The following is a 25061-nucleotide window of genomic DNA, read 5'->3' as shown; positions in this document are numbered from 1 at the left end:
ATGATAATAATTCGTATGGTGGAGAGAATATTTAACAGCCACCCCCAAACCTTGCAAGGATGTGCATGCCCAGGTTGTTTTCTGAGTAAGAAAGCCTTTTCTAGTTCTTTGGGTGTTGAGGGCAGTGGGCAGATATGGCGTCGATGACGAGCATCTCATGTTCTTGAGGGAGCCAGGCTGAGGGGAAACCCTGCTTAGCAAACACCCTATTGCTCTTGTGGCCGAGTATCCTTTGTGCCGCAAAAGGAGATCCTGTGAGGATTTTTTTTTTTATTGCAGTCTTTCTTTGTTAGCTACAGACACACACACACACAGAAAGCTTTTCAGCCAGGTTTCTGGGAGGTAAGTTGGGAAAGAGAGGGGTGGAAAAAGGAATGTTTGTATGTAAAATGCAATCGTGTGGGGAGGGAGGTAGTGTGCAGTGAGGCTACGTTCGAAAAGAGGGGGACAAAACAGAAATTCCCTCACACCAATGAAGAAAACAACCGAACCCCTCTTGATATTTTTTTTTCAGGGACTTGTTGGCAACTCAGGGAGGGTTGCCATAGCTTTTTATGTAGGGTGACCAGAACCGGCTGAAACTGGTTTGAGGCAGATCAGCTCCTGAATACAATGCAGTCACTGAGCTGCTACAGTGGGATAGCTTCCTCCCTCCATGCAAGCCAAAAGGAGAGGATCTTGCAGAAAAAAAAGATTTTCTTCCTTTAACAATATGTGAATGCACATTTTAGACACACAGCACTGGTATGTGACTAATGTGGTCATAAAAGATTCTGTGTATCTATGTACAGATTTGCAGTAACTGGGATTACTTGGGCTATTCATGCCTTTTTTTCCTCCCTTTGGTTTTTTTTTTTTTTCATATGTTTGTTTCTCTTTTTTTGTGGAAGGAACGGGACAGGATCTGAGATTATCACCCTTATTAAAAAAAATCTTTCCTTTGTTTGCTAGGTGGGACACGTGGATATGCAAGATTCGTTGTTGAAAAGCTGAACCTAATAAAAAAAGAAATGGATTTAAACAATTTGTATTTCTTGTTAGGTTTTGTGACTCAGGATTTCTGGTTTGCATGCTGGTATTTCTAAGGTGCTGTCAGGGCAAAAGAAATTTCAGACGTTAAGATTATGTGTGTGTGTGTGTTGTGTCTCGGTTGAAGGCCAAGAACAAACTATTGTTGTAGAATTGTGCATGGAAAGCATTTGTGTTCTTTAAAAGGCTATGAGGCATACTCTTTTTCTGTTTTCCTTGTAGGCCTTTTGATTGAGGCTGCCTTTAACCCTTTCAGGTTTGTAGTGGTTATGCATCTGTGGCTGATCTTTGGCATTTCTTTAAAAACAAAAATTATCCCAGGGTCAAAGTACACACGGTGAGGTATGTCTCTTTTTTTAGTGCTATCACAATAGTGTGGAGATAATGTATGCAAAATCTAAATGTTCCTGCTTCCCCACCCCACGCCTCTTCCCCCTCCAGGCACAGGGAGTGAATAAGCAGTGGTCTGAACAAGGCAAAGAAATACTGCGGGCTAACCTCATCCAGGTTTAACAGGATTAAAGCTATTGTTTATAAAGGCTTCTTGTATCACCAGGCAAAGAAGTCTGCCTTCCTGTGATACACTATGTAGGCAGACATTTCCTCCTCCCTGTTAAATCATAAAAGAACAGGCCCTTGCATGACTGCCATAAATTGTAGACCACATGGCAGAGAGCTGTTTGCCTTGAAGCTCTGTTAAGATAGAGAAATTAGAAGTTTATACAGTATGTGTGTGTGTATCTATCTAAAAGCCTTTGTTTTACCCCCTTCTTACCTTACAAAATTGGATATCCTAGCCTTTATTCACAAAAGAGTATTAAGCTGAACACACACACATTTTTCTTCAAATAATAATAAACACGGCATGCATTTTGTTTCTAAAAGCATGTTGCAGTGAAGTCCCCCCCCCCCCCATCCAGCGGAGGGGATGTGTTTTAAAGGTTTCGTAGAACTCCAGTGGATTCGTAGGGACATAAATTTCAATACCGAGCATTAATTACCTGGAAATAGGAAACCGGATGGACACTGCATCAGCTGGTAAGGAATGTCTCCTCTTGGCTTCAGGCTTCAGAGCACTGGATAATGGATAAGATTAGTTTTTCTTTTTTTCTTCTCTAGAAAAATGAATGTGTACTTAGACTAGGGCAGGCATTTTGCATTTTATAACTGAAGCTTCCATAGAGAAAGGGAGTGCAGGGGTGGGGGGGTAGAGGCAGGAGAAACCAATCATGAATGTAGCAAAGGGAAGGAACAAAGCTGCTCAGATTATATTGGAACACTACGCATTTTTGCCTGGGGGTGGGGGTGGGGAAGAGTTTCTTTTGCTAGAAACTTCCTAAAACAGGAAACCATCAGCACCTCTGAAATCCTGTCTGCTTTCTGATGTTACTAAAATCCTTCTGGCAGCTCCTGGTATAAATCTGCAAACTGAGGAGAGGGACCCAAACAAAGATGGAGGATAAACAGTGGAGAGAGGAGGGGGGTGGAAAGAACGTTCTGATCCCAGTTTGAAATTTAGGTTGTCCGTCGTATTCAAGCGGAATAAAGTAAAAGAGCCTTTAAAAACCCTGGGAGTTATTTTGATTGGGCAAGTTTCATGGAGGTTGGTGTCAGGCAAGGTTGGCTGCATTCAGAGGGTGACACAAGCACTAAGGAACCTCTTATTTCCTGGTTGTGCGGAAGATGACTTAAGGTATTTAAAGGGCTAAATGGGAGTGGATTGGAAAAGAGCATGCAATGTGTTGAGGCGGGGGAAAAAACTGTGTATCTATAGCATTTCCGCCCCCCCCCCCCCCAATCAGGTATAAGCAACAATGCTGCTCAGTACTTGACAGGACATTTAAATAGCTTGCATGAGGGAGCCCAGTGTGCAGAGATTTCATTTTTATGTGTTAACGTTTAGTATCAGTGTCCGGGGAGGGTTTTTTTCAGTGCTTGGCTGTTGATAACTGTTTTTCTAGAAGCTGCTAGTCTATGATAACATCATGGGGGAGATTACTGATGCCTGCTGTACATTGGGTCCCTTTGTTTTGTGGCTTTTCTTTCCAAAGGTCACCTAAAATCCATAGGGTTACATGAGATCACCGTTGTATTGGTAGGCTGTTTTTAAATGTGTAAGTACTAACACTTCATTTTGTGGTGGTATTCTGAATTTGGGGATGCGGAGTAGCATTGTGTGTGTGTGAGAGTGGGTTGTGTTGCCTTTATTTTCTCTTGCTCTGCAGAGGGGGTTTCTTTTCGTTTACATGCTGTGGTAGAGACTGTTTGCTGTAACAGGAGGAACCCTGAACAAATTTTGTTTCATGATTCTTTGGATGGTTCTATATAATATATTCAAACATTCTGTTCACTGGAAGGATTTTTGAGGATGGTTTTTTTCTCCTCTCTATATAGGCCATCTTTTAAAGCTGAAAATGCAGATTGATATTTGAGGGCTGGCCTTGTTGGATCATGTTGGAATCTGCCTGGTTGCTATAGCTGATCCTAGATGGGGGAAATAATCTTTTAATAGGTTTTAGATCCTCTTCACAAAACAAAATAATTTTAATTTGTTTCCCGCCTCAGAATCATGACATAGAATAGAAGGTTCACCTGGCTGTTGATTTGTCTGAGCAAGTGTGAAAATGTTCACCCCATTGTTTATGGGGCCTACTTTTTTCCTAATAAGTCATCAGAATTCTTGTGGGGGGGGGGGTCACCTGCGGCTGTTGGGAACAAAGAACTGCCATTCACTCTGCTTCAGAGAGGAAGTAAACTGATCGAAAACAATATTAGTGTTATGTTTATAAGCCTGGATCTGAAAACACCCACACATACATCTCAGAGGGGCCTGATCACTAAAGCACATGCATAGCTGCTTTCCCAGTTTCCTCTTCTACTTTTTATTTCTGGCCATCAAGTTACAGATGACTTATGGTGGCCCTGTAGGTGGTTTCAAGGCAAGAGACATTCAGAGGTGGCTTGCCGTTGCCTGCCTCAACTAAGCACCTCTGGTGTCTCTTCATGGACTCCCATCCAAATACTAACCAGGGCCAACCCTGCTTAGCTTCCAAGATCTGACGAGACTGAGCTATCTTGGGCTGTCCTCCACACCATGCCCCCGCCCCGGAGTCCTGATCACTTCAATATGTACATCCTTTCCCAGTGTACTCTTCTACTTAAAGTTAAAGGTAGTCCCCTGTGCAAGCACAAGTCGTTTCCGACTCTGGGGTGACATTGCTTTCACGACGTTTTCACAGCAGACTTTTTATGGGGTGGTTTGCCATTGCCTTCCCCAGTCTTCTACACTCCCCCCCCCAGCAAGCTGGGTACTCATTTTACCGTCCTAGGAAGGATGGAAGGCTGAGTCAACCTGAGCTGGCTACCTGAAACCAGCTTCCGCCCGGATCGAACTCAGGTCATGAGCAGAGAGTTCAGACTGCAGTACTGCAGCTTTACCACTCTGCGCCATGGGGCTCTTATACTCTTCTACTTACAGCACCACAAATTGCATTAAACTCTTCTCCCAAGGATTCTGCCTATTTGGAGATGGGCCAGGTGATGGACTGTGATGGGAGGGAGGGGCTTGAGAAGCTTTGGTGCATGCACAGACACCCCACTGCTGATCTTTCAGCTCCTACCAAGGATGTTTTAAAGCCTAGAACTTCTTGTTGGTGCTGTGAATTGGCTCATAGTAAAGCAGTACACAGTTGTGGGTAGCATCATCAAGTCACAACAGACTTGTGGTAACCCCATGCAGTTTTCAAGGCAAGAGATGGACAGGTGGTATGTTACTGCCTGCTTCTGCATAGCGACTCTACTTGGTGGTCTCCTGTCCAAGTACTAAAAAGGGCCCAACCCTGCCTAGCCTGGGCCTTGCCCTGGCAAAGCAGTATATATATCTGAATATAATTTTTGCTTATATCAGGATAATGCATCATGCGGATAAATGCCTTGTCTCCTGAAAGGCTGGCAACGAGCAAGATTGCCACTGTGCATTTTAACCATTTTTTTCTGAGCTGAGACCAAAGGGTGTGGGTGGGGAATAGCCCATGGCATTTCAGGCTTACTTCAGCTATCTCTTAAGAAATGCTAATGGGTATAGACAATGGGATGGGCAAATTCAACCCAATTCTCCAGGCAGGAGGAATAGAATTCTAGAGCATCTTCAGGAAATAGATTCCTAGAGATCTCCAGGAAAGACCACTTTGACTTGGCATGACCTGGTCAAGTGAGAGGAGACACAGATAATAAAACTTCCTTGCAAGAGGAAGTTGGTCTTTTTTTTGGGGGGGGGGGGGAATGCCACTTCAAGGAGAACTCAGAGCTCTGATCTGCGAGCAGGTGGCCATTTGCCATGTGGTCAGCCTGAACACCTGAAGGGAGCCTGGAGGTAATGGTAACTTTCTAGGGATCTAGAACATCTAAGCTAAAGAGCCTGTACTATAGTTTACCATCAGATAGGGCACATATAGCAAAAGGGACAGAGGATTTGATGTTTGCCGGTTTCTTTTGATTCCTTTGCTCAAAGCTAGTGCTGTGCTAAAAGTATGCTGGAAAACATTTTATTTTTAATAAATATTTCATAACTTTTAATTCTGGCGGTGGCTCTCTGTACCATATAGATCTCTACCGTCTCAGATGCTCTATTTTTAAAAGGAGCCCAAGAGGGGGGAATGCAAGCAGTTGGCAATGGGCTATCCCCCCAGGGGTGCACAAGGCATTACACTCCCAGTGGTAGACAGGTGTTGGGCAGTGGGAGACAGAAGCAAGGCTTCAGAACTGGGAAGGGGAGCTGGGACTTCTGTCCCTCCCAGTGAGAAATTCCTTTAAAAGGGCAGGTGGTGGTGACATGTTACCCTAGAGCAGGGATGCCAAATTCATTTGTTAGGAGGGCCAGATCTAACATAAATGGGACCTTGTGGTGCCGAGCCATGTGTGTCATGAAATGTAATGCCAGATAGAGACAGGCAAACACAATCAAAGATGCCATTTTTTAAACTTGAAATACAAACATGCTTAAAACTCTTGCAATGTTTTGTTTAAAATGGAAAGGTAGGGGAATAGTGAGATTTTGCAATGCAGTTTTAAAAATAAAACATCAAGAAAAAGCACAAGGATCACAGCAGAAAACTAAAAACATAAAATGCTCTCAGGCTGGGAAAACATGAAATGGCAAGGCATTGCAAGCTTCTCTCCCCCCCCCCCCCCGTCTACTCAGATTAACAATGGCTCTTCAGTGTAATATCCCCTTTGGCTGTGGGTTCCCAAGTTAGAGAACTCACTAAGCACTAATTCTCACCTCATTGAGAAGAGACAAAGCTGATTCAGAGCTTGATTTGCAAGGACACAACTCCAGGAAGCTTCAATCAACTGGCCATAGGAACCCTGGGAAGTTATACTGAGTTCCTCTCCATTGAAACAAAGTTGCAAGGGAAATGTGGAGTGGCTTTTCCATTCCAGTCAACTCTGCCCATAGGCTGAATGGGAAATTCATTCTGCATTTTCTTTGCAACTTTGTTTCTGCTTTAGCCTCTCTAAAAAAAAAAAAAAGGCAGAAGGAACTGGGAATGTCAGCAGCCTCGGTGCTTTGCAGGGTGAAGACAGGAGGGGGTGGGGAGAAAAGAGCCCCTTGGGGGGTGCAGTTTGGCCCATGGCCAGCACGTTTGACATCCCTGCCCTAGAGAGAATCATAGCGTTGGAAGGGACCACCGGGGTCATCTAGTCCAACCCCTGCACAATGCAGGAAACTCACAAATATCTCTTCCCTAAATTCATAGGATTTTCATTGCTGTCAGATGGCCATCTAGCTTCTGTTTAAAAACCTCCAAGGAAGGAGATCCCACCACCTCCTGAGGAAGCCTGTTCCACTGAGGAACTGCTCTAATGGTCAGGAAGTTCTTCCTAATGTTGAGCTGGAAACTCTTTTGGTTTAATTTAAACCCACTGGTTCTGGCCCTACCTTCTGGAGCCACAGAAAACAATTCCACACCATCCTCTATATGACAGCCCTTCAAGTACTTGAAGGACGGCGATCACATCATCTCTCAGCCGCCTCCTCTCCAGGCTAAACATGCCCAGCTCCTTCAACCTTTCTTCATAGGACTTGGTCTCCAGACCCCTCACCATCTTCGCTGCCCTCCTCTGGACCTGTGCCAGAAAGAAAAGCCTTCTCTGGACCCCTTCCAGAAAGAAAAGCCTCTCCAGGGAATTTAGAATCCCTGGAAGGGCAGGGCAGAAACACCACCTACGGCCCAGGGCACACACGTTCTGTCACATACCGTGTTATTTGTTTCACCCTTCTAAGGCCTTTGCCTTCATTGGACTGTAGTTCTTTTAAGGATGGAGCTGTTCATTATCCCTTTGTTTCTCCTGGTGCTTAGCTGGACTTAGAAAGACCGGCATAAACTGTTTTTCAAAGATTTAGAAAGCTCTTTCTAATTGCGACTGAATAGATTTCTTGTATAGACAAGTCCTTATACTAATATTTGGAATAGACAGGAAATTCTGAAATTAAAGTCCACACACCTGAGGGCTGAAATAATAATACTGATAACTTTGTTGCTTAGAAATCTAGGGATTTGATATTAGAACCACAGAGACTTAAGTAGCTGTTTCTGGAATTGCTTCTTATAAAAATCTGGAACTGATAGCTTAGTTCCTAGTCTATTGTTGGGTTCCTAGAAAAAGAATGTTAGAAGGACATTCCTGATTTGGTTTTAGGGATGCCTCTTCTTAACGAGTGGGTGTTCATGGGCTTGGGCATGCACGATTTTTAACGAGACATCACTTTCTGAAGCCCATCTTGGGCTACTGCTGTGGTGTTGCGCTCTGTCCCTTTAAGATTACCTGAGAAATGGGAGATGAAATAGTCATGGCTTCTCCTGCTTCCAAAGTCTTCCTGTTGTGAAGTTCCAGGTGAGCAGTACAGCAAATGGAAGGAGAGAAGTGGTAAAAGGACTGGTTGGACGAAAGCTGTCCGAGCCTTCGTCCTTAAAAGAGAAGAGGGGTGTCTAAACTGGGATGTGCTGGGGTGGATTGTGGACTGCTCCATGATACCTTGCCCCATGATGAAAAAGTGAAGCACTCATAACAGAGATTGTCCTTGAGGTTTTTATAGCTGCTTGTAGCCATCCAAGTGGTCTTGTGGCGCTCAGGTGGTGTCAGGGTATTCCTGATAGCTGAGGTGGAAATGGTGATGAGATGCCTCAGAGGACAGCAAAGGAGCAGTGGCACCCACCATGCCGAGCCCAAGGACAACCCTGAGAGAGACCGAAGGGATGCCTGGGATGACAGGAAAATGGATGGCCTGGTGTGGGCCAGTAAGGCCTGAAGGTAGGAGGAGGAAGGTAGGACCAGGTGTGCTGACTCCAAAGAAGTCCCACTGACAAGAGAAACCTGCAGTAGGACTATGTGGAACCCTCAAGAAAAGGCACACTGGTGCAGGGGAACACTAGTGAGAAAGGCAGGTCAGATGTAGAAGGGAATCCATTCAGCCAAGCCAAGGAATAAACCCATGTGCATTCAAGTAGCAAAGAATCTGGTCTGAGGCCATGGGCGCTATGATGACCCTATCTACTTTCCTCCTTCAGAGGCAAGATTTTTCCTGTTTTTCTCTCCCTTTACTGACTGAGCCACCCTAATAATGTGTTCTCTTCTTTGCTGAAGAACTCTGGCTGTCCCACCCTGTCATAGTACGATATTTTGGCTATTGGTTCAGCCTGGGAACCTGAGGGAAGGATCAGGAGCCCATCTCTAACTTAAATAGCACTTGAGGCATTTTGAAATTCAAAAATAAAAACATGTTCTATTTAACTTAGAGGGGAAAGGTCAGGATGAAATTTCTGAGGTCGAATCAATACATGCACAGAATTTAGTTCTTATATTTCAGGTCATTGAGAGTTTTTTAAGATTTTTGCAGTGACTTAGATTGTTATGTTGAGAGGCTTTTGTTCCAGTGTTTTCCTCAAAGACTCCAGTTCACTTTCTTTGATTTCCACTACTTTGTTTTCCAGAAGACTGGTACACTCTTTCTAGTATCCAGACCTTTTATCTTGAAACACCAGTACTTGTATTGAGTTTTTAACTGACTCGTAAGGGTCTCTAAAGGCAATTTCTAACCACACCAGACCAAGGATCACTGCACTCTTTAGCGCCAACTCCGTGTTTGACTGGGTAGGGAGTTTTCTTCTCTCTCTAGAAGATCTATCCCCTTTTCTTGGCCTGAATGGGAGTCTTTGCCTACTTCCCAAACTTCCTTGCCAACTTTCCGTCAGTTCTTAATCTGTGTTAAACTGGTTTCAGTTAAGGCTGAAATCAGACTTAATTCTCCTCAGCATCCAGTTCAAAAGTCTTTCTCTGCTTCAGCTGATGTTAGCCAATCAGATTTCTTGGAGTAGCCTTTCACTCAAGGCTCACTGTTTCTGTGAAGAATTCTCTTCACAGTCCTTTATCTGTTTTCACAGCACTTTTAAGCTTTTAAAAGTGCAGCCGGTCTCAGTGCTCATGACACTGGCTTACCCAGTGGGCAACATCACCTGCTTTTCTCTAGCGTGTGGTACATCCTGACTGTACTTCTAGGCAAACAAGAATATTCAAGTTTGTCAACCAGCTTCCTGCCCAAGAAAATGTCTCCTGTGGCAGTGCCAAAAAGATAGATCAGGATCTCTGAGGTGAAGTTGCCAAGAAGACAGGCCTGTTTCACTCTGGTCTTCAGTGCAAAGCATTCATTCAGGCATGGAGCTATCAAATGACGCATGCAAACAGGTCTTTCTGAACGAATGAACCATGTACTTTCCTGGGGGCTGTGAACAACTCTAGCAGATCTAGATTTATAGGTATTCTGAGACAGAACAGGATCAGGGAGCAATCTATATGTGCTATTGGACAGGAAGGCCAAACCTGTATAGTGGATATATATTAAAATATATCCTGTCCTGACCTGGATAGTTGGGTCTTGTCAGACCTCAGAAGCTAAGCAAGGTCTGGCCTGGTTAGTATTTGGATGGGAGACCACCAGGAAGACCAAGATCGCTAGATAGAGGAAGGCTGTGGCAAACTACCTCTGAATGTCTCTTGCCTTGAAAACCCTATGGGTCACCATAAGTCAACTATGGCTTATATATGACAGACAGACAGACAAATAGATAGATAACACACATATACAAACCTCCTTTCCTTGTGGGTTAGGGTTGCTTACAAATTGTAACTAAACCCAACATACTTTAAAACCAGCACAGTAAGTCCCCAAATTCCACCCCCCAGCATTAAGGACAGTTCAGAGTAGGGTCAGTCACTGGCCAGGGCCATTGCTTAGTGATAGAGCACCTGCTTTATAAGCAGAAGGTCCCAGGTAGACCTCATATGGGTTATGGTGAATATCTGAGCAGGTGAATCTTACGTTCTGCAATTCAGAATGTGCCTCCATCATGCAAACCTGGTTAAGGTTGCCAACTCCAGATTGGAGAATTCCAGGAGATTTGGGTTTAATGCCATGCAGTTTACCCTGTGAAGCTTCCATTTCCTCCCGAGGAACTGATCTCGGTAGTATGGAGATCGGTTATAATCCTTGGAGAACTCCAAACCTCACTTAGGGGATGACAACCCCAGACCTGCTTAGCTTTGACTGACTCTTATAGGCCTATGTTATTACACATTTTTCATTGTCTGGCGCCATTTTGCTTACAATACTTATTAACACACTGGCATTTCAGTAATTGAGTCCTATGGTCTCATTGAATTAACCAACCTTATTCTCAGCTCCAGACAAATACAGGATGACAAGGATTGGAGAAAACTGCTAGTTGAGCCAGTTTTTCTCATGTCATAAAATATGCATTTGTTTGATTTCAGCTCAGTCTGGTTTGCGGTTGAGCAATAACACTGTCTGTGGCCAGAAAGAAAGGCGAGCATTCAATAGAATTTCCCATCGAGTTTTTCCTGGATGTAATGGGCTGCCTTATGTACAGCTCTTCCTGCCATGCCAGGAAGTGGCCTGAAGGAATGCAGGTTGATGAAGAAATCCAGAATGCTTTTACCAGGCTCACAGTAAATCAGTGCTTTGAGTGATTCACCAAGAAGCCATATTATTTATTCAAGACAACAGGGTTGGGGGGGGGGGGGGAATATTTTTCTCAACATCCATATTTCTGAACAATATACCTATCGGTTCATTAATTTGTCCATGGATTCATTCTAACATTTTATATTCCGCTTGATTACCTGAAAAGCCTAATTCTTGAAGCAGCTTGCAAAATCTGTTTCAAGAGCCCCATCTCACAATACAGTTAGAAAATTCAGTTAAAATTTTATTAAAATCTTTAACAACAGAGCAAAACAAACAAAAACACCCAAAACAGAGAAGTTGACATTGGAGCCTAAGATGATGACTGCAGTCTGCTCTGTGACATTTCAAAAACTAGGCCGAAACATTTTTACTGCCTGAGGTAAAGTATCTAAAATGCACCCTCTCCTCCACAGTTCACTGTGTAGATCTCCTGCACCTACATCATGAAGTGAACTAGAGCCATGTCGGATTATTCCTTCGTTATCTTCCCACACAGTTTGTGCGCCTTCGACAACAGATCCTCATTGAGCCTCAGTGGGAAAGGAATGAAGTAAACAAATTGAGCCACAGATTTTTATGTTCTGCTTTGCTGTCCTTTTTGGCTTCTACATTTGTCACTGGTAGTGGTGGATGATGCTTCACCTTCCTTTACATCATGGCAGGGGGCCACCTTTTGGTCACAAGAGTTGTATGAATTGTCCCCTCAGTCCTTTCTGTTATAGTGGATGACAAATTATGAAGAATTGGATATGCTTCCCTGTGGCTCAGTTGTGGACCAGAAAAGGTTCTTTCTCCCTCCTTAGCCTCTGAAGGTGGGATTCTGGATATTCCTCTCATGGGTTGCCTACTGATAAGGCAGAGTTACTGCCTCAGTGGGATAGGGTGGATCTCCATGTAGCAACACTCCGAACAAAGGGCTTAAATTTTAAGAGCTCCTTTGTGTGTTCATGGTTCAAATGATAAGACCATTGGTAGGGACTGCATTCCTTGTGTCTGCTGGCTGAAGCAGTGAGGGCTCAGGACCTTTGAAATGGTTACCTACTCCATGGTATGTCGTTAAGAGAAAGTTTAAGAATATGGACACACTCATGTTATATAAATAAATTATATGTTTATAATGAGGTAGCAGTGTAGCAGCAAGTTCTGTTGAAAGCCAGCAGTATTCAGATGTATCAATGAGTTTGCAGTTGTCTGATCTACAGCACTAATAGGATAAGAAGAACCCTGTTGGATCAGACCAGTGGTCCATGTATTCTAGCTTCCTGTTTCTCATGGTGTTCAATCCCAGAGGTGTTCCTAAAGGCAAAAGGCCTATAAGTAAGGGCCTTCCACCTCAGTATGCGTATAGATATAGAGATTTCCTTTTGTCACTATAGGTAATAGCCATTGATGGACCTCTTCTCCATGAATGTTTTAAAGCCATTTATGCCTGTCGCCATCACTACATCCACTGGCTGTGAAATCACTGAGTAAAGAAGTATTTCCTGAATCTATTGTTCATCATGGGGTACCTCTGAGTTTTAGTATTATGGGAGACTGAAGAAAATGTTCTCTGTCCACTTTTCCACTCTATGCAAAATTTTATAAATCTCCTGTCATTTTATAAGAGCATAAGACAAGCCACGTTGGATCAGGCCAGTGGGCCATCCAGTCCAACACTCTGTGTCACACAATGGCCAAAGAACCCAGGTACCATCAGGAGGTCCATTAGTGGGGCCAGGACACTAGAAGTCCTCACACTGTAGCCCCTCCCAAGCACCAAGAATACAGAGCATCACTTGCTCCAGGCAGAGAATTACATCTATACCTTGTGACTAATAACCACTGTTGGACCTCTGCTTCATGTTTTTATCTGATTCCCTCTGATTCCCTCTTGATTCCGTCTCCAATCCCCATCTAATTTTTCTAGGCTGGAAATTTTAAACTCTGGGAGAGCCAGTTTGGTGTAGTGGTTAAGTGGGCAGACTCTTATCTGGGAGAACCGGGTTTGATTCCCCACTCCTCCACTTGCACCTGCTGGAATGGCCTTGGGTCAGCCATTGCTCTGGCAGAGGTTGTCCTTGAAAGGGCAGCTGCTGTGAGAGCGCTCTCCAGCCCCACCCACCTCACAGGGTGTTTGTTGTGGGGGAGGAAGGTAAAGGAGATTGTGAGCCGCTCTGAGACTCTTCGGAGTGGAGGGCGGGATATAAATCCGATATCATCATCATCTTCTTCTTCTTCTTCTTCTTCTTCTTCTTCTTCTTCTTCTTCTTCTTCTTCTTCTTCTTCTTCTTCTTCTTCTTCTTCTTCTTCTTCTTCTTTCCTCATTGGAAAGGTGGTCCAGCGTCTTATCTTTGGGTGGCATGGATTGACATGTCAGCAGGAGAAGTGATCCTAGCCAGTTGAGTCAGAGTGACATGCAATGTAATATGAAGTGATTGCTTGTGATATTTGTGTAAGAACACACTTGGTTTTGGTTTGCCCACCAGAGTGAAGTGCTGAATACTACAAACTGAATGGAGTCATCCAACAAACCCACCATAATGGAAGAGAGCTTTGGCCCATACTGGATTGGACCTGTATTTGTGTAATATCTTAAGGCCACATTCTATTCCCAGATGTTGCTCATATTTGCCAGCTCAGGGGACAGAATTCCCATTGTAAAAGTGGAGGAAATCTTAATGGGAAATAAAGTAGAGCTTCGGAAAGGATGTGTGGCTATAACACCTTCCACCTTCCCTTGACATTGACTGTTCTGCATTCTGCTCACAAACACTGGAAGCTGAATTATATGGATCAGTCTGGAAAGGACCATTCTTGTCTACTCTGGCTGGCAGTGGCTCTCCGTGGTTTCTGGTCTTCCACATCACCTACTGCCTGATCTGTGTTTAAATCGAAGATACTGGAAATTGGGACCTTCTGCACACTAAGCAGATGCTGTAACCTCTGATCCACAACAACACTTGTTCTTCCTGATCTTTTAAAAACAATGGCAAGCCATTGCCTGGATATGGTGTCTGTACTGCTAAAATGCATTGGATGTATTGAGAGAGGGTTGGTCTGCTTGTGTCTCCTGCCTTATTCCTCCTTTGGTTTGCTTATTAACTACAGAGTTGGGGAGATTGGGGGAAGGGAGCTCTCTAGTTGCCTCTGAGCATATGAAGACGTAAATACCATCCATGGATGCAACACAATCTCAGAGCCATAGGCTGGAGTTCAGCCACATCCTCCTCTCTGTGAAGAGATGTTAGCTGTGACTTGATGGCACTTGCCACCACCATGATACCTAGGCACTGCTGCTTCTCCTTTTAGGATGCTTTGCATCCATATATTGGCTGTAATGTTAAAACAGGGTGTACAAGCAGACTCCAGTGCTTATAAGGCTATCGCATATGATTTTTACCGTTTGAACAGTGAGGATTATAGAAATAGGGCCTTGGATCATTGGACGCTATATCCAGAGGCTACACTGAAACCTTATGGCTTGGATCCTACAGCATAAAAAGATTCACCCTAGGAGATGGGTGGGGAATGTCAGGCCCGAGGGCCATTTACGGCCCTCGAGATCACTTGGTCTGGCCTTGGGGCTTGCTGAAGGACTGCTGCTGGGATATGTGGGTGCCTTTAAAGGTATGCTGGGAGCAGCTGAAGGGAGGGACGGAAGGGTGGCGGGGGTGAGGGGTGGGAGCCAGCTACCACCAGTTCAATTTGCACAATTATCCCAGATGGTGTGGCCTAATATGCTAATGAGTGTGTGACCTAATATGCTAATATTAGGGGATGTGGTCTGATATGCCTGGACCTAGGCATTTGCCTAGGGCGGCAGGTCAGAGTGTGTGTATATGTGCTGAATTAGGCTCTCTCCACGTGTCTTCAAATAGAAAAACAATTATTTGCATTAATTTTGCTGGTCTGAATCATTCTTCCTCAGTGGAGCACTGTTTTTTAAGTTGATAATTTTGTATGGCCCATGAATGATGTTAGAAATATCTAAATGGCCCTTGGTAGAAAAAAGGTTCTCTACCCCTGCCCTAGGAGAAGATGTCTTCCCTGTCTCCCTCCTCTCATTGTAGTCTTCTGTCCCATCACCAGTTCTGGAGCTGTGTTTCTGCAGCTCAGTGGACTTGAAGGAACAAAGAACAAATCTGGCATCTGCAGCAATGTTCCCTCTAAGCGGCAGAGTCTTGTGAGCAAAAATTCTACTTTGTGAGCTACTGGCATTAAAGTGGTGAGCTATTGCATAAATTATTCTGAGGTCATCCTTCCTGAGCTAAGGCAAAAATATGTGAGCTGAAGGCTAAAAATCTGTGAGCTAGCTCACACTAACTCAATTTAGAGGAAATACTGATCTGCAGTATGGGGATTTCCCTTCTCTGTGCAGATGGAAAAGCTGTTCCATTAGAGGACAGAATAGCACCTTAGTATCCAAGCTTAAGTCCAGTGAGGCAGTGCATGGAAGTTGTGGGTGAGGCAGAGGGCCACCCTCTTTCTGCACATGCCCGCTACATACACAGATTGGGGTAGGTATTTGTGGGTTTCCTGCACTGTGCAGGGGGTTGGACTAGATGACCCTGGAGGTCCCTTCCAACTCCATGATTAGGGTTGCCAATCCCCAAGTGGGGGCAGGGGATCCCCCAGTTTGGAGGCCCTCCCCCCACTTCAGGGTCGTCAGAAAGCGGGAGGGAGGGAAATGTCTGCTGGGAACTCTATTATTCCCTATGGAGATTTATTCCCATAGAAAATCATGGAGAATTGATCCACACGTATCTGGTGCTCTGGGGGGTCTGTTTTTGGGGATAGAGGCACCAAATTTTCAGTATAGCATCTAGTGCCTCTCCCCAAAATACCCCCCAAGTTTCAAAAAGATTGGACCAGGGGATCCAATTCTATGAGCCCCAAAAGAAGGTGCCCCTATCCTTCATTATTTCCTATGGAAGGAAGGCATTGAAAAGGTGTGCCGTCCCTTTAAATATGATGGCCCGAACTCCCTTTGGAGTTCAATTATGCTTGTCACAGCCTTGATCTTGGTTCCACCCCTAATGTCTCCTGGCTCTACCCATAAAGTCTCCTGGCTCCACCCCCAAAGTCCCCAGATATTTCTTGAATTGGACTTGGCAACCCTATCCATGATTCTGTGTAAGTCACTGGTTTCCAATAAATAGAGGGCTACAGGGGACCAAAAAGTTGTAGCAGAGTTCCGGTACTTACTGTTCCCTTTTGCAAAGCAGTTTCTAGGTGGTAAAGTTACACAGTGTTGGCCAAATGGCAGGAATTGCTTGTTTCCATTGCTAGTTTAATGTTATCATGTCCTAACTTTATGATTAATGTTCCACTTATTTGAGTTTTGTCCTCAAATTGTGTGAGGTGACAGTTGTTACGATATTTGAATTCCAGCTTTCAAAGAACTCGTGGAATGGCTGTTTAAATAGATTTCATTTGATAGGTTCTTTTATCTCCTTGGCATCTTATACCAACTTCATGCTTCAGCAAATGTAATTATGATAATCTTGCTTTTGCAATAATCTCAGTCGAAAATAAGATGCATATCCATTCCAACAACAGAGTGGAATTGAATCTTTGGGATATTTCAAAAGATGATCTCAACATCCGGTTTGTTTATTTTTAGAGCCAAGAAAGGTCCTTAAAAAACACAGATTGCGGGGCATTGCTTTTGAAGGTTGTGGAGAAAGGCATTGTCTCCTGGAGGGTTGGCAAACAGCAAAAGCCTTCCCTGTGCATTTTACCAGGTTTTTTTCCCTCTATTCAGAGGAAGAAGTCCATTCACTGGCACATCAGCTCACCTTCCTACAAATGCTAATGACTCCAGCAGGAAAGACAATGGGACTGATAAACCTGCCCCCCCCCCCCATTCTCTCCCTGCTTCAGGGAAAGTGGGAGGCAGTGTTCCCTCTAAGGTGAGTTAGTGTGAGCTAGCTCACAGATTTTTAGCCTCCAGCTAACACATTTTTGTCTTAGCTCAGGAAGGGTGAACCCAGAGTGCAATAATTTATGCAGTAGCTCACAACTTTCATGCCAGTAGCTCACAAAGTAAAATCTTTGCTCAGAAGACTGCAGCTATGAGGGAACATTGGTGGGAGGTGTAAAATGCTAGATAGACTTCAGATAGCCACTTCCTGGAGACAACAGGAAAGAAGCTTTGATCTGGGCTGACGGGTCAAAGGGGAGGGGAAACAGAGGGGATTTTAAAAAATTCCTCTTTGGGATGCAGCAGGCAGGAGAACTCTTAGCTGAGACCTACAAGCTGGCAGCCATTTTTGACCATGCTGTCCACCTGAAGGGCTGAAGGATGCTGGGAGGTTAATGGCAGCTCTGTAGAGAAACAACAGCAGCTAAGTTAAAGAACCTGTCCTATATTTTACCATCAGGTAGGGCATGTTGAGAGCAGGGATAAAGGATTTGTGTTTCTTGCCAAGTTCTTTTGTTTTCCTTTGCTCAGTCTAGTGCTGTGCTAGAAGTATGCTGGTAAACATGTTCTTTTAAGAAATGCTTTATAACTTAGATTGCTGGTAGTGGTTCTCTGTACCACACAGACCCCTACTGTCTTGGACACGCTATCTTAAAAAGAAGCCCCAGGAGGGGGGGAAACAAGCAGTTGGCAACTGGTTATTCACCCCGAGGGTGCCCAGTTGCCAGATGCTGGGCAGTGGGGAACACAGAGGCAGGGCCTCAGAATTTGGAAGGGGAGCTGAGGGTCCTGATCCCCCTAGTGCAAAATCCCTAAATTGATCAGGTGGCAGCAGCACGTTTATCATAGAAGGAAAAAGCACCTCCAGGGAGTTGGGAACCCCTTAGGAGGGCAGGGTGGAACGGGGCTTGCAGGACAGAGTGGGCACGTTCTGCCACAGAGGTTGTAAGGGAAAAATTGGAAGTGTCACATACAAAAACTTGGGGGGGAAACAAGCTGCAATTTATTTACTTTTTTTTAAAAAGAGGACTTGATATTTCTTGAGTGGAAGCTATAGGACCTTTTTGGTAGAAAAAGCCCGGCAGGAACTCATTTGCATATTAGGCCACACCTCTTGATGCCAAGCCAGCTGGAACTGCATTCCTGTGCATTCCTGCTTAAAAAAAAAAAAAAAAAAGCTCTGGGAAGCTGCAAACTTGATCCTGGCACTTCACTTTCCCTTGTGCAGATTGTGACTTTGGAGCATTAAGCAGATATCTTTAGTGTTAAAATTATTTAACAGTATACCAAATACTGTATACTGTATACCAATATACCTTATATACCAAATACTATCAGATATAAACAGGATCTACAGCTGATGCTGCCAAACCAAGTTTTTAAAATGGAGTTATTTTCATTTAGTAGGAGGTGGTGGGAATACACAGTATTATATACCAGTATTGTCTTCAATTGCTATGAGCATTTCAAGCATCTCTGCATTAAAACTGAACTGTTCTCTATTTGGCTCAGTGCAGAATCACTGCAATAAGTTGACTCTTAAGACGTCACAAAGCTGCCTATTCCATCTTGGAATTAGATTTGGAGCTGTTGTTAGGGATGACTTCCTGTTGTATGTTGGTTTCTTAGACCCTTCTAGTACTTTGCCTTTATTTTTTTTAGCTCTCAGCTTGCACACAGACATTCTTTCTTTCTTGTTTAGACTGTTGTAGACTGTGGATACATTTATTCTACCCTAGAATTCACTGCAATAATTCAGTTATTGGAAATGACTGTGTCTATGAGCTGGAACCATCCTGGAAATTTCTACTTAGAAAACAGGAAAACTGCAGGAGATTAGTCATTTCTCTCCCAAGGCCAGAGCACCTAGAACTTAGTTACGCAAATGGAACAAAAGGTTTTCCGTCTCACAGCTTACAGCAATATCATTTCTACTACAACAGCAAAAGGACTAGATAGTAATTCCTTCTTTGGGGGGGACAAAGATTAGTACCTGACTCCAGAGGAGCATGGATTCTCAAAGATGGAAAGTGTATAGATTATCAGGCCTTGGAAAGGAGGCGAAGGTAGCTGGCACCCGGGTGTCCTCCCCACGTTACTTCTGGGGGGCAGAAGGATGCAGGCATCGGGGTGCCGCAGAGGAGGGCGGCAGTGGATTTGCCTGGGGCTCTGGGCGCCCTAAGACCGGCCCTGACCATGATTGCTCTCTTTACATATTTGAAGGGCTGTCACTTAGAGGAGGGCAGGGAGCTGTTCCTGTTGGCGGCAGAGGATAGAACTCACAATAATGGGTTTAAATTAAGGGCAAGATGGTACCAGTTGGATGTTAGAAACAACTTTTTTACAGCAAGAGTAGTTCAACAATGGAATTGGCTACTGAGGGAGGTGGTGAGCTGCCCCTCACTGGCAGTCTTTAAGCAGCAGCTGGATGAACACTTGTCACTTTTCCTCCATTGTAGGATGAAGGTCCGATATATGAATTTTCCATATCCTTTGCAAATAAGAACATGAGAACATAAGAGAAGCCATGTTGAATCAGGCCAATGGCCCATCTAGTTCAACACTCTGGATCACACAGTGGCCAAAAAAAACCCCAGGTGCCATCAGGAGGTCCATCAGTGGAGCCTGGACACTAGAAGCCCTCCCACTGTGTCCCCCCAAGCATCAAGAATATAGAACATCACTGCCCCATACAGAGAGTTCCAATAGTATGCTGTGGCTAATAGCCACTGATGGACCTCTGCTCCATATGTTTATCCAACAGATAAAACAACCTGTCCAGCCATGTTGTATTCTTTGTTCAGTGCTGGAAATTGAATTTATGTCTTCATAACTATACCCCTGGTAGCCCAATGTTGTCAGATCTTGGAAACTAAGCAGGGTTGGCCGTGGTTCATATTTGGATGGGAGACTACCAAGGAATACTAGGGCTGCTCTGCAGAGGCAGGCAATCACAAACCACCTCTGAATGTCTCTTGCCTTGAAAACCCTACGGGGTCACCATGTTGACTGGAACTTGAAGGCAAAATTTTTTAAAAAACGTATCCCGATTTGCTATTTCTGATCATTCCCCCCCCCCTCATGCTTTTCCTTTTGCTTGCAATGTGATCTTTCATTTAAAATTTGCTTGCCTCCTGTCCCTAGGGAGAAATACATCTTTCTCTTACAAGACCATTCATCTATAGGAAGCCGGGGGGGGGGGGGGGGAGAGCTTTGCCAATGAGTATGAAAGCCTCCTGTTAATAGCATCATATGATCATGTTACTCTGGGCTTAAATTGATTCTCCATATATTACCAATGGAAAAACAGAGACTTGAAGATATGTAACTATGATGCAATGAAGACTGGGAGGAGGAGGGGACTATGGCTCGATAGCAGGGCAGATGTTTCCAAGTTCAGTCCCTTATTTTTCCAGACAAATGATTTCAGGTAGCTCATATTGGAGAAGACCTTTCTTTGTCTGAGATCCTGGGGAGTTATTGTTGGTTAGGGTAGATAACACTGAGATAAATGGTTGTGTGTTCTGAGTCAGTATAAGTAAACTTTATATAAAGAAAATATGTTTGTATGAGAAGATTCCGTGTTCTGCCAAAAACTTCATGCTGTTAATCAGGGCAGTTTTAAACGAGTAATGCATGCAGATGAGATGTTTGGTGGAACTCCATATTGTAGTACTCATATAAAACATCTGTTCATTTTGTAGATTTACTTCTAAACAATTAACGTGATCATGGGAGATATGAAGACCCCAGACTTTGATGACCTCCTTGCGGCGTTTGACATCCCGGATATGGTTGACCCTAAAGCTGCTATTGAATCGGGACATGATGATCACGAAAGCCACATAAAGCAGAACGTACATGCTGATGACGACTCCCATGCGCCCTCGTCATCAGATGTCGGTGTAAGTGTCATTGTGAAAAACGTGCGAACTGTCGATTCTTCTGAAGGAGCAGAGAAAGATGGCCATCATCCCACGGGCAATGGTTTGCATAACGGGTTTCTAACTGTATCGACTCTAGAAGGCTATAACAAAGAGGAAGGGAAATCTCTGAAGGATGAGAGCTCTGTTTCAGAGACTACACTCAAAGAGTCTGCCTTCAATCAGTTTAGTCCTATCTCAAGTGCCGAAGAGTTCGACGATGACGAAAAAATTGAGGTGGATGATCCTCCAGATAAAGAAGACATGCGTGGAAACTTTAGAGCGAATGTATTAACAGGGTCTGTCTCCCAACAGGAATACGAGACGCTTAAGGTACTTGGAGGAGAAAACCTCATTAAGCCTGGAGTTACTGGTTCAGGTAATGCAGATAAAAACAAAGTCGTTAAAAGAGACTCTGAAGCAAACTCAGCGCCTTTGGGTATGTACGAACCTTTTAAAATGAGGAAAATAGATGATAAGCTGCTTAAAGAAAACTCTGAAAAACTACTTGAAAACAGGGCACTTGATGGGAAAACAGGCACAGAAAAAGGAGAAGTAACCCTTGCCAGCGTTTCACAGTCTAAAGCGAAATCGTCAGCAAAACTTTCCTCATGTATTGCTGCAATTGCAGCGCTTAGTGCTAAAAAAGCAGCAACGGACACCAGTAAAGACCCACAGTCTAATTCAGGAGAATCTTCTCCGTTGCCGAAAGATATGAATGAAAGTCCTAGGGCCTTGGACAAATCACCGGAATCCCAGAGTCTCATCGATTGTGCTAAAAAATCCTCAGCGAAACAGCCTGATAGTCCTAGGAGTGTATCGAGTGAAAACAGCAGTAAAGGATCTCCTCCGTCTCCTGCAGGCTCAACACCAGCAATTCCAAAAGTTCGTATAAAAACCATCAAGACGTCATCCGGGGAAATCAAGAGAACGGTTACAAGGGTGTTGCCGGAAATTGATTTGGACAGTGGGAGGAAACCGGACCAAACTGGTTCCATGGTTGCTTCCGTGACATCGCTGTTGTCTTCTCCAACCTCTGCAGTCCTTTCTTCTCCTCCTAGGGCACCTCTTCAGTCAACAGTTGTCGCCAATGCTGTGACGACAGCGGAACTCGCTCCCAAACAGGTTACCATTAAGCCCGTGGCTACTGCTTTTCTTCCAGTTTCGGCTGTTAAGACAGCAGGGTCGCAAGTTATCAATCTGAAACTGGCTAACAACACAACGGTGAAAGCCACAGTAATATCCGCTGCGTCGGTGCAGAGTGCCAGCAGTGCCATTATCAAAGCCGCCAACGCGATACAGCAGCAGACTGTTGTGGTGCCAGCCTCGAGCCTTGCCAGTGCAAAACTTGTGCCAAAGACGGTCCATCTTGCCAACCTTAATCTACTGCCTCAAAGTGCTCAGACCACCTCGGAACTCCGCCAAGTGCTAACAAAACCTCAGCAACAGATCAAGCAGGCAATAATTTCTGCGGCAGCGTCACAGCCTTCTAAAAAAGTATCTCGCGTCCAGGTGGTGTCATCTTTGCAGAGTTCAGTGGTTGAAGCTTTCAACAAGGTGCTCAGCAGTGTTAACCCTGTCCCGGTTTACGTCCCAAACCTCAGTCCTCCTGCAAACGCAGGTATCACTTTGCCCACGCGCGGTTACAAGTGTTTGGAGTGTGGGGACTCGTTTGCTCTCGAAAAGAGTCTGACGCAGCACTACGATCGGAGGAGTGTGCGGATTGAGGTCACCTGCAACCATTGCACAAAAAACCTTGTTTTCTACAACAAATGCAGCCTCCTCTCCCACGCCCGGGGACATAAAGAGAAGGGAGTTGTGATGCAGTGTTCCCATTTGATTCTGAAACCGGTTCCTACAGATCAAATGATTGCTTCCCCTGTAGGTAATACTTCCATTGCATCATCCGTTCTTCAAAGCCCTGTTGGTGTGGGCACCCATACTGTAGCAAAGATACAGTCCGGCATAACCGGGACAGTCATATCGGCTCCAGCGAGCACTCCTGTGCCTCCAGCTATGCCTCTGGACGAAGACTCATCAAAGCTATGCCGGCATAGCCTGAAGTGTTTGGAGTGTAACGAAGTTTTCCAAGACGAGACAGCTCTAGCTACTCACTTCCAGCATGCTGCAGACTCAAGTGGACAAGTACAGTATCTCACATTTTGCATATTATGTGGGCAGTTTTGTACTTTTGCCTGTTTTTTCTTTTCCATGCACGTTCCTTGTTTTTATCATTCCCAGATGGGTAGCTGTGCTAGTCCGCAGCTGCAGCAGCAGCAAGATAAAACCGGAGTCCAGTGGCATGGTAAAGACCAACAAAATTTATGCTTTTCTCTGAAATAAATTTTGTTAGTCCTTAGGTGTCACTGGATTCTGGTTTTAGTCTTTGTTATCTTTTGGTTGTTGAGAAAAAAGATTGGAAGGAGGTTCTTTAAGTGGAGGGAAGGGTGAGGCATGAAACATTTGGAAACTGCAAGGGTACTTTAGTTATTTCTTGTAAGAACATAATGGCCTTAAGAGCTCTTGGCTAGCTTCTTAAGGGACATTTCCGTGGCAATGAACCGGTAGTATCAGGGAGGTGCTTTATACAACTGTCTGGATTTTGATCTTGACCCATGCTAAAAAAGCGGGGGTGGTATTTAGCAGTGTAAATGCTAAGGCCAATCAAACTCTGAAGTAACTGAGTATTCATATAAAAACCTCTTGCCAAATCTCAAGGATTGTGGGTGAAATCCATTACTGTGGCAGTTGCTGCTGAGTTCATCTCATATCTGTTGAAATCTGGAAGCAGCTATGGTGCTCAAGATGTAGTCTTCAGTCTCCAGATGTTTCCCTATAGTACTTAATCTGGGCGTGTCATTAAAATTAATCTAGACTCCAGACTGGGTATGTAAGAGCACTGCAGTGGCATCCTTTTTCCAGCGCCATAAATGAGGTCCAGCCTCTTCCATGTTCCTCATAGGAGCTCAGTTTGTGACCTAAAATTCACAATAGGGTCTTGGGCCGTGGATGCTGCTTTGTACTTGTGGTGCATGCAGAATAACAGAGCCCCAGCTGAACTGTAGCTCCCATGACTCTGAGCAGTAGCCCAAGATATGCCGTGAATGCCTGAGAAAACCTAGTAACTTGATGAAGTCTTTTGCTCTGGCTACACAAAAAGCAGGGCTTTTTTGAGCAGGAATGCATAGGAACACTTGGTGTCAAGGGGGTGTGGCGTAATATGCAAATGAGTTCCTGCTGGGCTTTTTCTGCAAAAAAAAGCCCTGATAAAAAGAATGCTTTTTCTTGCATCTGGCAATAGATCCAAGAGGGCAGCCATGTTGGTCTGAAGCAGTTGAACAAAGTAGGAGTCAAGTTGTGTCTTTTATGACCAGCAACGTTTTATTCAGAACGTAAGCTTTCATGTGCTCTCTAAGCACACTTCATCAGACGATGGGATCAGGTATTGTGAGCTGAAATACATGCAGCTGAAATACATTCAGTTAAGAGTGCAAACTGGCTGTGGTCACATGATAAAACAGTGTGGCTTGGCCATTTGGTCTGGGTAGCCATAAAAGGTAATAAAGTTCCCTGCCGATTGGTGTTTTTGCAAATCACAGAAGGACATGTATTTCCTAGTTGTGGGCTACCTAATTTACTTATCAGCATCAATCTATAAACATCATTATAAACAATTATAAACATCATTCTAGTCTGTCATTAGAAAAGAAGAATACATAAAATGAAAATGGGTTAGGTATATGTAGTGAAATGAATAGCCAATATCCCTTATTTGATTATGGCAGTATAAAACATTATTCTGATGTTGTTGTTGTTCAGCCTCACAGTCAAGTCCGACTCTTTGCGACCCCATGGACAAAGTCACGCCAAGCCCTCCTGTCTTCCACCATCCTCCAAAGTCTGCTCAAATTCGTGTTTGTTACAGCCATCTCATTCGTGTTTGTCCAGCCATCTCATCTTTTGCCGTCCCCTTCTTCTTTTGCCTTCTGTCTTTCCTAGCATCAGGATCTTCTCCAGGGAGTGCTTCTTTCTCATTTGGTGGCCAAAGTATTTGAGCTTCAGCATCTGACCTTCCAGGAAACAGACTGGGTTGATTTCCCTTAGGACTGACTGATTTGATCTTCTTGCAGTCCAAGGGACTCTCAAGAGTCTTCTCCAG

General features: G+C 44.3%; 1 protein-coding gene across 3 annotated transcripts in view; it reads left to right on the top strand.

The window, feature by feature from the left end:
* ZNF532 (zinc finger protein 532) overlaps positions 1 to 25061 on the top strand; it is a 72577-nt gene that overhangs the window by 4559 nt on the left and 42957 nt on the right. Inside the window, exons 1-2 of one of the 3 annotated variants that reach the window (XM_060236105.1) lie at positions 224 to 342; positions 20684 to 23047. In XM_060236105.1, coding sequence (XP_060092088.1) covers positions 20711 to 23047 — 2337 coding nt within the window. In that variant the 5' untranslated portion in view covers positions 224 to 342; positions 20684 to 20710. Of the gene's footprint in view, positions 1 to 223; positions 343 to 1251; positions 1372 to 20683; positions 23048 to 25061 lie in introns of those variants that run through there. The other 2 variants (XM_060236104.1, XM_060236103.1) reach the window with 2 other exon arrangements.

Source organism: Heteronotia binoei, chromosome 4 (assembly GCF_032191835.1).
Source record: "Heteronotia binoei isolate CCM8104 ecotype False Entrance Well chromosome 4, APGP_CSIRO_Hbin_v1, whole genome shotgun sequence".
Taxonomy (NCBI): Eukaryota; Metazoa; Chordata; class Lepidosauria; order Squamata; family Gekkonidae; genus Heteronotia; species Heteronotia binoei.
The sequence above is the reverse complement of the archived record's forward strand: the minus strand, read 5'-3'. Positions and strand labels throughout refer to the sequence as shown.